The following is an 18,457-nucleotide window of genomic DNA, read 5'->3' as shown; positions in this document are numbered from 1 at the left end:
ACGTCAGTTTTACTAGTGAAATTTTAAGTGTCAAAGTGACAGTTATGCAGTTCATAGTTGTATAGGTATTTTGAATCTCTAAACAGGACTTACAGGACATTCAATTTTCCCATATTATGTAATTTTGAATTTATGTCCAAGTTTATTTCAGTATTATGTTTCTAGTCAAAACTTAAAATGTTATTTTTATGACAAAAGTTCTGTCAACAGTGTTTTGTTCAAGTGTTTTAGTATTTGAATTTTGTATTCAAATAAACTCATTTAAAATGTTTGTATTTACAATGTAAACATTCAGAAAAAAGTGTGAACATTGAGGTGGAATGCTGAAAAAAACTGAAAAGATCTTTATAGTACATATAGATCCTGACATATGTGTCTGACAATTTATACAAAACTCTATAATAGTCTTTCATTTTAAAAGTTGTTTACAAGGTAAAATAATTTTGACCCCTATTTTTCTATTAAAGTATAAAAAAAAGAATTTCCCTACCTACCTACCCACACCTGAGACTGGTGGGTAGGGTTTGGGCAAACAGAAATATTTTTAAGTCTGGCCTTATCTGCTTTTGCTATTCTGATGGAATGTAAAAGATAACCATTCTTGATAATGACTACAGAAAAAGCAACAACTTCTGTGAGAATTAGAGTATTAAAGATAGTCAGTCTGCAATTGAATTCAAAATGATCTTTAATATATAAATAATAATATTTCAATTTTTTGAGTCATTCAATTGTATTTTCATTGAAACATATCATACCCAACATCTTTCTTTTATTCATATTAAATAAGTGGAGTTTCATAAGACTGCAAGATATTACATATTTCAACTCACCTACAGGGCAGGTACAATTGAAGTTGCTAGAATCAATCTTAGTGCAAACACCATCATTCCAGCAGGGACTTGAATCACAGGGATTCAATTCAGTTTCACAGTTATCTCCCTTATATCCTGAAAAATAAGAGTATAATATTTTGTTATCAAAGAATATGAATCATTTGTATCATAGTATCAAACAAGTGATTTTGTAAGCGTACTTTCATTCCGCCGTGTATTTATTCCGAGTAACTGTTTTTCACTAGAGATTATTGGATGTAAATAGTGTGAAAGCGTCGATCTTGATATCGTTGTTTTGTTTATATTAGACCGGTTTATTGTTTACATAAATAAATGGGTTAAAATTAAAATGATTTCAAAGGAACCAGTTTAATTAATCTGAGTCAATCAGGTAAATAATATTGATGATGATGAGGAGAATATTTTTATAACTCAAAATACTTTATCAATGATCAGGACATTGAACTTGATATAAACCAAATTTAAAGAGCAGATTTGTTCTTACATAAAGTTTTAATTATAGAAGCATTCTTTGATATTGACATAGAAGATATGATTTTATATCCAAGTCGACCGAAAAGCAAATACACGGAAAAACTTCGGCAATCCAATAAATATAAATATTACAATTAGTGACAATTTAAAAACATATGATTTTATAGATTTGCATAGAAAAATTATTTAAATCTTATTCGTTAATAAGCATTATTGTGTTATCGTGTGTTCAAAATGAGTATTACTCACTTCATCAATGTATGGATCTAAAGCACTAGTGTAATTAATCCCGGTATAAAATAACTAGTGCCATCATTCCGGTACAAAAACACTAGTGTGAACATTCCTTGGATGAAAACTCTCCACTTTTTACATAAATCAACTATGCAAGTTTCAAATACACTAAAAACTATTAAGCCACATTTTATATATATTTCCCCTTCAAAAAACTTTTTTAGAACCTTATAATGACTGCTGGATGTTTTACACTGGACCCGGATAGAAAAACCTAGTGAATTTTTGTTGGTGGATATAAATCACTGGGGATTTTCTTCCTCCGGATAAAGTACACTGGCGGAATCAAACCACTGTTACAATTTCCCACTGGGAAGTTGAAAACATATTGTTTCAGAGTTTCAGTACCATCATCCTACAAAATTTAATATTGTTCCAGTATCAGAAAATGCTACTGAAAAAAATAGTATTTTGTTTTTTAAATGGGTATAAACAAAAAATTGTAAAATGTATTTCCTAATTATTATTTACAAGATTTCTATGCAGTAGTGTAATGACCCCCTGCTGCTGTGTAGATAAGGAATAAAATCATGCAAACAGTAAAGGGTTGTACATCAGGAATACAGATAAAATAATGAATATAAAAATAAGATGATGTGGTATAATTGCCAATGAAACAACTCTCCACCAGAAACCAAATGACATAGAAATTAACAGTTATAGGTCACTGTACTACCTTCAACAATGAGCAAAACCCATACTACATAGTCAGCTATAAAAGGCCCCCAAAATGACAAATGTAAAACAATTCAAACAAGAAAACTAGCAGCCTGATTTATGTACAAAATAATGAACAAAAAGCAAATATGTAGAGTCTTATAACAACAATTTATACTTTAGGGACTGCTGCAGAAAATTTATTGATCTACATGTTTCCGTGCCTAGGGCTTCGTCATCAGGATAAAAACAATACAGAAAATTGCACCTGAAGTACAAAATCGGGTATGCATAAATTATGTCACAATGTAACCATGGTGAGTATAAATAGAAAATGAAAGTATTCATGAATGGAAGGAAGTAAACTTGAACAAGAAAGTTGAATAAAATGTGAATGTCATTGAAATTTAAATGTTTGTTGAATGAATACATGATTGTCATCTTACATAATGGAACTAAAATATATAATAAGTTATTATAAAAACAAATATGTACATTTCTAGCTTTGCATTTTCTACTGTTCATTCAGTAGGACAAATACAGTGTCATTGTGGTTTAGTTAAGTTAAAAAAATTGGTCAAAGTCTCATTTCTCCCATAAAAATGGATGAATCACAATGGCAGTAAACTATGGTCATCTACACATGGTGGCAAACAATCCTACAAAGTATTAGAGCTTTCTGCAGTACATTCTCAGACGGGTTGTATTCACAAGTAAAAATTGTGCAGCAATATTTTTAAATTGTGGGAAAAAAGGTAAAAGTCCTATTACTCCTGTGAAAATAATTGATACAAAGCCAAGTTTGAATATGGTCAATTACACATGTTGGCAAACAATCCCACTAAAATTGAGAACTCTCTGTCAAATTTTTCAGAGGAGTTGTGTTCACAAATTGTCATTGTAGTAGGATGGTGCATAAAAATATGGATAAGATTGTATTCACAAAATCTTACTACCTTAATTCATCACTAAAGACCAATAACTTCAATAAACAGTCAACTTACAGCTACAGTCATGTCATTTATTTGTATTATTTGCCTTTTGAATAATTCTTACCTATTTTGTTTCCTATGAAACTAGTAACAGTTTTGAAGATAGAATTTATCAACTAATTGGTCAATTGATAATTTAGGTCACATATTGACATTTCAATAGACATTGAATATCATTTTTAATGCTAGTAGTATCTGTCTATCTATACTGGTTTTAAAGATCATATGTATATTTATACAGATATGGCATATTTTTTGTGAAGATGACTTCTCTTGTGTGTAATGCTCAGTTTTCTCTTTTCAAAATTGTTTTGCAGCCTACTCAGATTATTTGCTGTGTTTATGTATCACATCCTACCTAGTTATCTACTAAATATCTTCATGTGCACAACAGTTGTCACAATGTTTGCATTCATGGTTAAATTGTTATGGCAATTCATGACAACTTTATAATTAAATTTACCTGACAAACAGATATAAAACATATATCAATTATAAATACATTCATCATGTTGGAGAAAACAAGTGTACATTACCTAGATTACATGTACAGAATTTTCTATTATTCTTGTAAGTGCATGTTCCTTTACCACTACAGTCATCTGCATTACCAGTACATACTAAGGTAGCTGAAAAAAGATATTCAACTGTATCAGAATTGCCATGAATCTGAAAATGCATCACTCAATATATAATGCTCACATGAAGATTGCCCTGATTTGTAGTTTTTGAGAAAATGTGATAAAAAAATATTAAACTAGAGCCTCTAAAGAGCCTGTGTCACTCACCTAGGTCTATGTACATCTTTAACTAGAGGCTCCCAAGAGCCTGTGTGGCTCACCTGTATCTACTGTGGTTTTGGAAATCATGTAAACTAAGGTTAAAATCATAATAAATAGTATTAAGATACCCATATAATAATTGAGGCCAAGTTTGGTTCAGATCATCCCATTGTAGTCTTACAATAGTTACTGAAGATCCCTTATCATTATTTAAATTAGTTTTCAAGTTGTTACCATTTGAAATTGGTTTTTTTCCAACTATCCCATAGACTTCTGTAGTAAACCCCTATGTTCTTTTTTTAGCCATGGCGGCATCGGATACATTTTTCAATCAAAATATCCTATTGAAAATTGTGGCTTAGTTTAGTTCTATATGACCCAGTAGATTAAGTAGAGAAGTTTTTGTAAAAGATTACAAAAATTTACGAAAAATTGTGAAAAATTGACTTTAAAGGGCAATAACTCCTGAAGGGGTCAATTGACAATTTTGATCATGTTGACTTATTTGTAGAACTTACTTTGTTGAACAATTTTTGCTGTTTACAGTTTATCTCTATCTATTATAATATTCAAGATAATAACCAAAAACTGCAAAATTTCCTTAATATTACCAATTCAGGGGCAGCAACCCAACAATGAGTTGTCTGATGCGTCTGAAAATTTCTCGACAGAGAGATCTTGACCTGATGAACATTTTTACCCCATGTCAGATTTGCTCTTAATGCTTTAGTTTCAGAGATATAAGGCCAATTAAAATCAATTGATAGATTTTCATCCCCGCCCGCCCCTCTGAAATTGTCCCGCCACGATTTTTTTAATTTTTGAAAATTTATGATTTCCAGATTTTGTTTATTTCCGTCATCGATAACCGCCGATAATTTCGTTTCATTCAAAACTTCCTGAATTGCAAATTTCCAGTTTCATATTTCTTTGCGTAATTTAACCAAAATGATTAAGTGGACATATTCTGCTGCTCTATGATGGCAACATTATCTTCCGAGAATAGAGATCGAATACAAGAAGGGCATGAAATATTCGGGTTACGAATAATAGGCGGTGTCCAAGAACGCAAATCGCGATATGTCCCAAATTCCTGTGATTAAAAAACCGTGGATTTTTATATTTAAACAACGACTCTGTGTCAGGAAATTTGGACTGTGAATGATATCCAAAGCGCAAGAATCGCGGAACACATTAGTTCAAAAAACATGACTGGAATAAAGAAATTGACACAAGCACGAACTTGTACAATTTATGACCGTATATTGAGAACAAAAAGTTGGTCAATGTACAAAGTGTATTATAGCAAGCCCTTAGATTTACCACTACTAGGCTGTCGTTTTTTGTTGACAAACAGCAAACACCCTCTGTCCCCAGCCCCTCAATAGAGTCAATAAACAACTTTTGTTGGTTAAGTTCATGTTCCACATTGCAATTATATTTATACCTTACATAAGAAACCTAAAAGCATCAACCCTAGTATTTTCAACAAAGTTTGAGTTTTCATTTCACTCTGTAGTCTGTACTCATAATACTTGTGTTGCATACCAATGCATATGCTTCATTTTATGGGCACTACAAACCATAGCCGAGAAAGCAAACTAAATTTGGTGTAGGCTAGGTAGTCTAAAAGAGAGCATTTCTCAGGCCACGTTTTTGCTATTTACTAAAAATAGGTTTCTAAAGCGGCAATTACATGTAGAACAGTGGTTGCCATTCAGAAATATTTTTTTAAGAATTTGAAAAATTATGTAGGATTCCTTATATATATATTATACATGATAAAAGCTTATTAATATTACCCTTTCATATGAAGAACACATCACAAAATTGTTTCGTAGGAAATAAAAATAAAAAAATAAAACCCTCCCACCTGCCCCATTTTTTTAAAAATCGGGCTGAAAATCTACTAATTAATTTTAGCTGGCCTAAGCCAAACTGCATTTTACCCCCATGTTCTATTTTTAGCCATGGCGGCCATCTTGGTGGATGGGGGGAGGGGTGTCATTGGATACATTTTTAAAACTAGATACCCTAAGGATGATTTAGGCAAAGTTTGATTTAATTTGGCCCAGTAGTTTCAGAGGAAAAGATTACAAAAACTTATGAAAAATTTACTTTAAAGGGCAATTACTCCTGAAGGAGTCAATTGACAATTTTGGTCATGTTGACTTACTATGCTAAACATTTTTGCTGTTTACAGTTTATCTCTATCTATTATAATATTCAAGATAATAACCAAAAACTGCCAAATTTCCTTAAAATTACCAATTCAGGGGCAGCAACCCAACAACGGGTTGTCTGATGCGTCTGACCTGATGAACATTTTTACCCTATCAAATTTGCTCTAAATGCTTTAGTTTCAGAGAAATAAGCCAAAAAACTGCATTTTACCCCCATGTTCTATTTTTAGGCATGGCGGCCATCTTGGTTGATGGGTGGGTTATCTTATACATTTTTTAATCTAGATACCCGAAGGATAATTTAGGCTAATATAAAAAAGAAGATGTGGTATGATTGCCAATGACACAACTCTCTCACAAGAGACCAAATGACACAGAGATTAACAACTATAGGTCACCGTACGGCCTTCAACAATGAGCAAAGCCCATACCGCACAGTCAGCTATAAAAGGCCCCGAAATGAAATTGTAAAACAATTCAAACGAGAAAACTAACGGCCTAATATATGTACAAAAAATGAACGAAAAACAAATATGCAACACATATACAAACGACAACCACTGAATTACAGGCTCCTGACTTGGGACAGGCACAAACATACAGAATGAGGCCGGGTTAAACATGTTAGCAGGATCCGTGGAAAGACCTTTTAATTTTGTTCTGATTATTTTTAGGTCTTTCCACCTTTCCGTAGAAAGACCTTTTGATTTTGTTCTGATTATTATTATTAAGTCTTTCCACTTTTCCGTGGAAAGACCTATTGATTTTGTTCTGATTATTACTTTTTTTTTTCTTACGCCTAATTTTTGTTCTTGCGAGGTATTGACGTTTCATAAGATGTCTCTTAGATATTTGGAATATGATATCATATAGTTTGTACGCTTTTAAAACTGACAACCGCGTAACCAAATACCTTACGTTGTAAGAGTTATCTCCCCAAACACTGTTTTTCTTCGCAACCGTAAAAGATTACGACAAATTTATTTTACCAAATTGCTTGTTACATCCTCAGGATTAGGATTTTTATTTTGACCAAAGCTATCTGGAGACTCCATATGAGAGTTATTCCCCCTTATGTATTTGATATAAGTGATATGCGTTTCTAACTGGTAAACAATAAGTGATATTGGCCTAGGGTCTTTGGATTTGAAATCCTTGGTCCAAAAAAAAAGAAAATTAGGTCAAGGTCAAAGGTCAAGATCATATTCTAAATTTTGATTTTGGCTTATTTTTACTTATTTTCAAAAACCGTATAACATCTTGATAAATTATTTTTACTAAATTGTTAGTTGCAACATGTCGTAACTTATAAATTTCGGTTGAAAGGTTGCGTAGACAATAAATGGGAGTTTTCATATAGTTTTCTTATATTTAGAATTATGGGTAAAGTGATATAACTCATTAACCATACATATTAGAGACTTAGGGTCTTTTGATTCGAGGTCCTTGGTTTGTGACCTTGAAATTGAGGTCAAGGTCATAGGTAAAAAGGGCGTTCTAGATTTTGACCTTTGCTTAAAATTCATCTTTTATACATCATAAAGCCATAGGAACTGACATTTTAGACTGATTTTTAATATTTTAATATCAAAATAGATCTTTACTGGTGGAAAGACCTTCAATTGTTCTCTGAACAATTGGTTTTCAATTATTATTTTTTTTCTTCCGCCTAATTTTTCTTCTTGTGTAGTTTTGTTGTTTCATAAGATGTCTCTTAGATATTTGGAATATGATATCATATAGTTTGTACGCTTTTAAAACTGACAACCGCGTAACCAAATACCTTACGTTGTAAGAGTAATCTCCCCCAACAGTTTTTCTTGTGGCCACTACTCCTTGGCAACCGTAAAAGATTACGACAAATTTATTTTACCAAATTGCTCGTTACATCTTCAGGATTAGGATTTTTATTTTGACCGAAGCTATCTGGAGACTCCATATGAGAGTTATTCCCCCTTATGTATTTGATATAAGTCATATTCGTTTCTAACTGGTAAACCATAAGTGATATTGGCCTAGGGTCTTTGGATTTGAGGTCCTTGGTCCAAAAAAAAAAGAAAATTAGGTCAAGGTCAAAGGTCATATTCGAAATTTTATTTTTGGCTTATTCTCACTACTTTTCAAAAACCGTATAACATATCGACATCTTATTTTTACTAAATTGTTAGTTGCGACATGTCGTAACTTATAAATTTTGGTTGAAAGGGTGCGTAGACAATAAATGGGAGTTTTCGCCCATCTTATATTTAGAATTATGCGTAAAGTGATATAACTCATTAACCAAACATATTAAAGACCTAGGGTCTTTTGATTTGAGGTCCTTGGTTTGTGACCTTGAAATTGAAGTCAAGGTCATAGGTTAATAGGACGTTCCAGATTTTGACCTTTGCTTTAAATTCATATTTATACATCATATAGCCATAGGAACTGATATTTTAGACTGATTTTTAATATTTTAATATCAAAATAGATCTTTACTGGTGGAAAGACCTTCAATTGTTCTGTGAACAATTGGTTTTTAATATTTAGTTTGCTTTTAATTTACTGATAACAAAATCAATATTAGTACCAATAAAAACAAGATTTAATGATCTAATTACAGTGTTGAATTGGTAACTTTTAGAATAACTTTATTTAAAGGATTGATAAGTTTACCAGGATCGTTTCTAAATTTCCGGGCATGGTAAACAATATTGCCGTAAAAATGAGGATGTGCAATCCCGTTTGAAATAAGTCACAACAGATTCGGGCATAGCGAACGAGTTGTGAAATATAAATACCGTAAGATGGTGCCAAAGGAACATCACCATCCAAAAAGGGACAATTTACAATAGGGAATGAAAAATCGTCCCTTTTGTCGTAAATTTTAGTGTTGAGTTTCCCGTGTAAAACCGAAATATCTTAAAGTAAGTTCCTTTGCATAAATTTCAGCAGTATATTGAGAAAATTCTTGATTATTTAACGAAAAAATATCATCAAGATAACGGTAAGTGTTGTTGAATTTATCAATTAAATGCAATTTAGACGGGTCTTTACTGAGTTTGGTCATAAACTGTGATTCATAACAGTACAAAAACAAGTCTGCTATTAAAGGGGCGCAATTAGTGCCCATAGGAATACCTACGACCTGTCGATAAACTTTGCTGCCGAAACGTACATAAATATTATCAAGGAGAAAATTAACAGCTTCAATCATCTCATCACACCTCCAGTAAGTATATCTAGAATATTTACCTTTCTCATTAGAGAAGAAGGTTTTAAATGAGTTGCAGCAAATATATTTGCATTCAGATTTACCAAACGACCATTTAAATAAATAGTCAAATTTTTGTTTGATAAGATTGTGTGGAAGTGTAGTGTAAAGAGTAGAAAAGTCAAAACTGTCAACAGAATCAAAAGGACCATCAAAAGCACGTAATTTATCTAAAACATCCAAAGAATTTTTTACACTCCAAAAATAGTTAATTCCACTATTTTCATATATTTTATTACAATAGTTTATGATAAGCTTTTTGATAGTAGTTAAGGAACTTGTTAAAAGCACTGAAAGGTTAGTTGTAGAACACTTACTAGAGGCCGAGATGAAACGATATTTTACTGGTTTTTTGTGTAGTTTAGGTAACCAATACATAGTGGGGACCTTCAAATGTTCAGAAGAAGCCTTAAGCTGTGATGTGGTTATGATATGTTTGTTAACTATATGACTCTCTGTGGGGTGCATGGACTTGAATGTAGATGAATTTAAAATTTCATTCTTAAGAACGTCCGTGTAGTATTTAGGGCATACCACCACCACATTGTTGGCTGCTTTGTCAGCCTGTACAAACACAAACCGCTTTGAAAGTTCTTGAAGTTTATTTCTTATTCTGGAAATAGGCGTATTATGTACTCTATTATTTACTTCTAAATTATTTTCAAAATGTGATATTCTATTATCTATCACATTCATACATTTATTTAAATAAGAATGAAGAGATTATCAGATTTTTCCCGTTTACACCAATTTTTACAAAACGAGGAAAGAGCATCTTTTGTGACCTAACGACACTGTTTCCAATCTATTTTAGATGGAGGACAATATTTCAGTCCTTTCTTCAAAAAGTTTTTAACCTCTCTGTCCTGGACGATATTGAGGTCCCCCGTAATAACATGGCCATAGGGAACATAACTAAACTTCGACGATTCACAGTTTCAAGGTAAAGGAGTATTATTTTCTACATTGACGTCTGATGTTATCGGTGTATAATTAAAAATTAAACTTCTGCTGGGTTTTTTGTATGTGTATGAAGTGTGGTTTTATTTGGCCCAGTAGTTTCACAGGAGAAGGTTTTTGTAAAAGTTAACGGACGACGACGGACACCAAGTGATGAGAAAAGCTCACTTGGCCCTTTTGGACCAGGTGAGCTAACAATGAACACTCTCCAACATTGAAGACTAGAATAGAAATCATGACAAAAAATTTTTGGATTTTGTATTGCTGATGGATTTTGTATTGTAGATCATTTATTGCAAATCATTTTTTTGCTATTTATAGTGTCTGTCTATCTAGTAGTGTTCACTAGAAAATAGGCAAACATGCAAAAAAAAAAGGTAAAAATAGTCATTAAGGGCAATAACTCTTATAAGGAGTCGTCTGACAATTTTGGCCATGTCGACTTATTGGTAGATCTTGTCATGCTGATCATTTTTGCTATTTAAACTTCACTCTCTATTATACTTTAAAAGATAGTAGGCAAAATGAAAAGAAAAGATAAAATTCGTCATCTAAGGGCAACAACTCCTATAAGAAGTCATCTTAAAGTTTTGACATATATAGACAATAGGTAGAGTTCAATACTGAACATTTCTGCCACTGTCTCTATTTAGCGGTTTAAAAGTAATACACAAAACTTGCATTTTACCCCTATGTTCTATTTTTAGCCATGTCTGCTAGTGGAATCATCATTTTAAAAACAAGATACCCAAATGATGCTCGTGGCCAAGTTTGGTTAAATTTGGCCAAGTAGTATCAGAGAAGATTTTTGTAAAATCAACGTTGGACAATGTATGCCACATGATGAGAATATAGCTCACTTGGCACTTTTGGCCAGATGAGATAAAAATGGACAGACAAAATACAGGGACAGAGGTTAACCAGTATATCATGTATAACACCTTCTATTCAGTGTGGGGGTATAATTAACAGATATCCTTCAAATGCTATAGAAATTTTATGTTCAAAGCAAATCCTTTCAACCCTCTTTGAAAGGCAATGATTGTTCAATCATTGTGCACTTCATTTACTCTATATAATCATTAGAAATTTGTATTTAGAACTGTTGCATTAGTTTCAGTTTTCAGCAAATTAGATTTCTTGATCTACTTTTGACCAGGAAATACATTGAAATTTAAGCTGCAGCAACAATTGAAGACTACACAGAAGTGTTATCACCGCCTTTAGTGTGGGAACAATAATACCTTATTCTAACCTTATGGGTTTTTCTTATTGTTGAAGGCTGTAGTGTGAGATTTAATTGCTTTTATCTTTGTCATTTGAACTATGGTGGAAAGTTGTCTTAATGGCAATCATCAAGCATGTCCTTATTTTTAGTCAAAAACATAATATACGTAGAAAGATGTGCAAATCTATGAAGAGGGTGGATATATCAGAACTCACAGTCTATACATTTCCACTGATAATCATCACAACAGTTATCAGCAGCGACACAACCACTGTTACACTGGCATGGCAATGTGTTGTTGTAAGCATCTTCACATCTGTTTTCACATGTTATAGCTACAAGAAGTAAGAATAAGAGGCTAAAAGCAGTCTGTATATCATACATTACCATTATTAAAAGACATCAATATCTGTTAATGACCTATTTTTTGTATGTAACCTACATATTTTACCTGTAAAAATGTACAACTTAAGATTTTTAAATCATTGGCAGAGTTATCAAATATACTGGTATTTGAACTCATTTTGTTCAATAGATTGTTAGATTGTTTTTATTCAAGATTTTGAAAATTCAAAGTATAGTCAAAAAAGATATATACTGGGTGGCACAATTCCCAAAACATATAGCACTATAATGGAAAAACCAACTTACCACTTGCTTCCTGACTACAATTGGCACTACAGCATTGAGTATCAACTAAAAAAAGAAATAGTAGATATTAATCGGAAACTGTAATGAAAAACATATGTCAGAATGACCTTCTTTTTCCTATAACAATTACATTCTCTCTATAGTGCATCTGATTTTAAGTTTAGACTATTCTCCTTCTTTCAGAACATGAGATATGAATTTTGAGCCTAAAATATCAAAGATCCTATCCATTACTTGCATTATTGCATAAGGTAGTAGCACCAAATCAATGTAAAAGGGACCTCAGTGGCCATGTGGTCTAAGCAGTTCATCTACTGAATCACTAGCCTGTTAACACTGATGTTGTGAGTACCAACACCACATGTTGCAGGTTCATTCAACTGCATTCTTAATTGCCTATAGCTATTGTCTGTGGTTTGTAGGAGCACCCCAGCTTCCACTACCAATAATAAACTGCTTCGCTGAGCGCAGCTGGAGACGCCCGCAGAGGTCCAACCCTGAACAGTTGGGGCAAAAATAGACACAATATTCAAGCTTGATACAGGTCTGAATTTGGATTGTAATTAAATATTTGACATATTATAGGTTTCTGAATAAATGTAGTCAAAGAACTTGAAATTGGTTATATGAATTTAATTTATATTCAATTAAAGATTTCTTGCTGTTGCGCAATACATGTGCTGTTACGCAATACTTAGTAAATCTGTTGTCAGACTATAAACAAATAAAGTTCAATTTCTTCTCATTATCATATTTGAAATTTATGAAAATCAATAGGGAGATTACATCAATAGCTATAAATAATTCACCAAAGTTTCATACGAACTGCTTAAAGCATTTTTGAGTTATTGTCCAAAAACTGGAAAATCCCCCCTTTTTCAATGAATAAAACCCCATAACTCAGAAACAAAAATCTAAAATTTATAAAATTCTAAAGGGAGCTTACATCAACAGATATAAATAATTAACCAAAGATTCATGAGAACTGCTGAAAGCATGTTTTAGTTATTGTCCGAAAACTGGAAAATCCCCCTTTTTTATGAATAAAACCCTGCAACTCATAAACGTAAAATCGAAAATTTATAAAAATCGAAAAGGAGCTCATGTCAATAGATATAAACAATTAACTAAAGTTTCATGCATATTATTTAAAGCGTTTTTGAGTTAATGTCCAACATGTTGACGACGGAGGGACAACGGTATACCATAATACGTCCTGTAAACGGCCATATAAAAACTGACCACCAAGATAAAGCCAACAGTGCCGAACATGGTGTTAAACTCCAACAATCAATCATTGTTAACAATTAAAAAGCTGGCACTGCTGGCTGATGTTACCCAAACTGCACATTTATTGAGAGAAAACATTTGTGTAATGGACAAATACACATGTCCTACTATTGCTAAGCTCTATCAATGTGTTACTATTCATTGTGGGATACCATCCAAAAACTAACTCAAACAATATATCTATAAGAAGTGATATTGACTTTTGACCCCAAAATCAATAGGATCATCCTTTGCTATTTCTCACATTTGTGTAAGTGTCATTTCAATCAAGCAAGAACTCAAATTACCATCTGGAATCCAATTTTTATCATTATTCTATTTTCAGCAACATTAACAGTGACCCTGACCTTTGACCTATTGACCAAAATATCAATAGCATTCTTCCCTTCACTACATCTTTTACCTGCAAGTTTTTTCATTCAAATAACACAAGGGACACTTTCATTTGGAAAATAAAATCCATTTGATTTCAAATAGACTGACCAGAAGGACAGACGGACATGTACAGGTGTTTATTACAATATGTTGTGAATATTTTGGGAAGAACATAAAGCAAGTCTTTTACATGAGAATGTGTCTATATAAATGTGAGTTATTGTCCAAAGTGTTGACGACAGATGGACAAACGGAATGACAGACTAGAGTATACCATAATATGTCCCGTAAACGAGCGGATAAAAACCTACTATAAAATTCCAATATGGATTAACAATATTTATAAAATCTACCTGCACTGCAGACATCACAGCATAGGCTTTCTCCTGTCAATCCTGGTAAACTGTTAGATCCTAAATAATAAGACAAGAATCTTTATTGTCAAAGCACAAAACAATACAAAAATCACTTCATTACATCAATCAGACTGATAAAATAATACTTTGTAGGTTTATGAAATATAATTGACCATTATAACAAGTAAATTATGTAAAAGCCTCAAAGTCAATGAACCATGATGATAGGACGTGGACAAATAATCTCCATGGAAATGAGACTTGCAAATGCAAAAACATATACAACTGCATAACAAATATCATTGACTTTTTCAAGTCCCACAAAACAGCATGCCCAAAAAACGTCGCAAAGAATTGTAACCTTTGAAATTATTGTCACGCAATAAAAACCCCCCATGGGGATTTTCAAAAGTTGGCAGGTATGTAAATTGTTAAGAAATAATTTTGACAATTTCATTTAGATGGAGTTTACCTAATAGCCATTTATATATTCTGGGATTTCAGTATAAAAGAAATGTATTGATTACTATCATTTTGACAAGCAGGGCACTATAATTTCTATGACAAGAAGCTTCTTTTACCTAATTGTATACAGTGTGAACTTTTAGTGGAGCCCCTTCCTTGTGTAATCATATCATGTTCACATGGTTTACACATTTCCTGTGTAGTCTGGTCCTGGTAAAAGTTTATTGGACATTTTTCGCAAGGTGCATATCCTGTCACAGAATATTCTCCTATACTGCATGGTGCTACAAAATAAGATAGCAAATACCTGGTTATTAACAACATATATCATAATTGTTGAATGTATTTATCATCTGAAAATAAGATTAAGCCTGTTAAAGGAATTTTGGAAAACATTAACTTTGGTGACTTTTGACTTGATCTTCAATGGTAAAATTTCAATATTGAAAATTAAACTAAAGATAATAAATGATGATTCTCATATATGAGCAAAATGTTAAATATTTTTTATGTCACGGTGCTCACCTTTTTAATTTTAAAGCTTAAACATTTAAGATTGAACATGATCTGTATATATATATATATTAAATATTAAAACGTTCAAGCTCTCTCTCCAACAATATCTAATTTTATTTAATGCAAACTAGATTTCATCCAGAATTATCATAATTTTTGCAGATACTCAACATTTTGATCACTTCTAAGTAGGGATTTCAACTCGGTGAGCAATTACTAATCGAGTACGCGTTGCTTTTATCGAGCGATACTCGAGAACTCGCTAGGGTATATATCTACAATTTGGAAACACAAAAATATAAATTTTACATTTAGTGGTTTGTTGTTCAACGGATGAAAAACCATCTACATGAGTATCTTGGACAAGGAATTACACACCATAATTAATAGCTCATTACCTACATGTACTAATAATGTAAAAAACAATAATCTAATCAACATAATTTAATGAACACCTATTTAAAAATTATAACAAGAATAACCATATCAAACAATAGTATCTGGTAATTGTTAAGAAAACACATTTAATGTTTACAAAGGCAATTTTCACTATTCACTGAGGGTCACCTGAGAGAATGCAACGAATTTATTTTATTTGGAAACATTTCCTTGTCAACTATTATTGGGGACAGTCGGTTTAGCAACTTTGTAAATTACAGTCTTGCAGACAAAAATATTTGCTCTAACGGTACCGATGTGATGGAATGGCTAAGACATGTTTAGTTTAAAGTGTTAGCCTAGGTATAGCCCATGTATTTTCAGAGGCATTTTAAATGACAATTTAGCACAAGCATTCGAAACAAAATGTATTCTATTTACTTGCATGATTAATCAGTGGTGCCTATTTAATTTTACGAAAGAGGTTCTCAAGAAGATCAATTTTATATAAAGAAGACAGCAATATTCTAACAGGAAACTGATTAGTAGAGTATCGTTTTGGTATTTGATACTCTGTACTATCGAGCGATACTCGAATACTCGAGTACTTGTTGACATCCCTACTTCTAAACCTTATTAGATGTGCAGCTAAAAGTTGAATACTGTAATATTAGGGATTTTTGCTGAGATCAAAATATCATGATATCTGGTGCAGAAACAGTTAGCTAGAATTTGTTTCCTGTTTTATATTTAGTCAGTGGTACAAAACTTCTTCAAAGAACAAATATACTTATGGGGATATTTTTTGCCACTTTATCTTATTTGCAATATTAGTCGAAAATAATAGCCCTGATGAAAATTTTCCACTTTACAGAATGACCTGTATCTCTGGTTGATTGGTCGTTTCTTTAAATAATTTTAATTTAATAAAAAATCTTTTTTCTTCTGGAACCACAAATTTTGCTGATTTTTCTGATTTTTTTTTAGCAAAACTTATGAATAGAACCATCCATTGTAACACAATTGTGTTCCATATGTTAATCATCAGGAAGTAACTAAATACAGCAAATCCGAAACGATTACATGTAACCTTTAGACACTTAATAACAATCTGTACGAATATTATAGACATATACCCTGCAGCCAATAAATGACCATGTCTACTGTGAAATAACATGTATCCGTCAGGGGTTAATTGCATAGTTTGACAATTAACCACAGACTAGTATTACTCCACAACCAGACTACTACGCAACCTGCCAACAGCTATGGGTCATAGTTTAAAGATGATTAATGGCCCACTGAACTATATAAGATCCAGCTTTGGACTCGAACGGGGATAGATTCGTACAGATAGATTCCGACAGGAGATTTCGCCAAGGTCTCCCCCTTGTGGGTAGGCTGGAATTAATTCACTAACCATCCGAATTACTCAGTCAGGACCGAACAGTTATACCACTATACGATCACGTGTCCGTGTGACGATTTACTGAACTTTCAAACAATTGAACTTTAGAGACAGTTTATGAACAATCGAACATTTGATCTTTAGAAACAGTCTTAACTTTGTAGTTACATAATAAAAATTATTTATCCACTTAATGACTTCGTTACAAGTCGTAAAATTGATGCCGTTTAGACCAGGATCGACTTGGATTGGCTAAAACAACGCAAAGGAATATAAAACATAAGAACTAAGTTACTTTCATTTTTCTTTATGGACAATCAAGATATTTCTATGTCAGCACAAAAAGTAGAAATGGCTTTTCAAGGGATGGCATACACATTAAGTAAATTTGTAAATTTTAAAGGGAGAGTGGCCGTATATTTAAAAGGCTTAAAATCAGAAGTTTGTTCACGAGCTGTGGTTCGCACGAAATTTTTTTATTAGTATTTTTAGAAATTGTACGTCAATTTAAGAATTATGAATACACATATTCTTAAAACAATTGAAGATATTTTTTTAGTTATTTTTATATGCAGTTATTTAATAGACAGGATACGTTATATATAATAAGTATGATTCTTAAAAATAAAACTTTTTTTTTAAGTTTGAAGAAGCTAGTTTTTCGTTTAGAGTAAATATGTAAAAAAGTAAAATGTCTGATACTATAGCATTTTTTCGTATTTATGGTTTTTGATCATATATATTATGGGTTGTTTTCTTGAAGATACATTCAATTATTCTAGAAAATATATATCTTACGTAAAATTAGTAGAGCACCGGTATATATGAAGATTGATTTAGAACCTTTGGTAGATGAAGTTAAGGGTACATTGTGGTTCACATGTTTGCGATGTTATAGCCATTGACAATTATGGTTTACGCAGTTGGGTAGTGTGTATGCACGTTTGTTTAGAGAAAACAAATAGTCTATAATTTTAGATTCCAACCCCTTCTTCGGATGATTAACATAAGTGATGTTAAGTAATTAAATGGTGCAAGTTGTTTTATGGTGTTAGATTACGCCTTATTTACATAAAATAAATGTTAATAGATAAAGAGAAGTATCTTCAGAAAATAGCACATTAAAGATAAATGTTGATATGTTTTGCCCTAAGGGATTTACAGTATTTTTGTGGTAGATCGATATTTGTAAAAAAATGAGAGACTTATGAACTTCATGACTAATGACAAAATCTAAGTGAAATATATAATTGATATTAAAGGAAAACTAGCATTAAAATAAAATTGATTTTTTTTTAACAATTATGAGGATAATTATCAGAAATTAAAATAAGAATA

General features: G+C 32.0%; 1 protein-coding gene and 1 long non-coding RNA gene across 2 annotated transcripts in view; one reads left to right on the top strand and one right to left on the bottom strand.

Moving 5' to 3' along the window:
* The window catches only part of LOC127710082 (uncharacterized), a 467,780-nt gene that overhangs the window by 246,155 nt on the left and 203,168 nt on the right, over positions 1-18,457 (bottom strand). The window contains exons 30-35 of the mRNA XM_052215826.1: positions 14,934-15,101; positions 14,350-14,409; positions 12,332-12,376; positions 11,896-12,015; positions 3,811-3,903; positions 834-950 (exon numbers count right to left, since the gene is read on the bottom strand). Coding sequence (XP_052071786.1) covers positions 834-950; positions 3,811-3,903; positions 11,896-12,015; positions 12,332-12,376; positions 14,350-14,409; positions 14,934-15,101 — 603 coding nt within the window. The remainder of the gene's footprint in view (positions 1-833; positions 951-3,810; positions 3,904-11,895; positions 12,016-12,331; positions 12,377-14,349; positions 14,410-14,933; positions 15,102-18,457) is intronic.
* The window catches only part of LOC127710106 (uncharacterized), a 137,278-nt gene that overhangs the window by 864 nt on the left and 117,957 nt on the right, over positions 1-18,457 (top strand). The gene's annotated exons all lie outside the window — the stretch shown is intronic.

This window comes from Mytilus californianus, unplaced genomic scaffold (assembly GCF_021869535.1).
Source record: "Mytilus californianus isolate M0D057914Y unplaced genomic scaffold, xbMytCali1.0.p SCAF_7, whole genome shotgun sequence".
NCBI lineage: Eukaryota > Metazoa > Mollusca > Bivalvia > Mytilida > Mytilidae > Mytilus > Mytilus californianus.
This window is presented reverse-complemented; position numbering and strand designations above follow the sequence as displayed.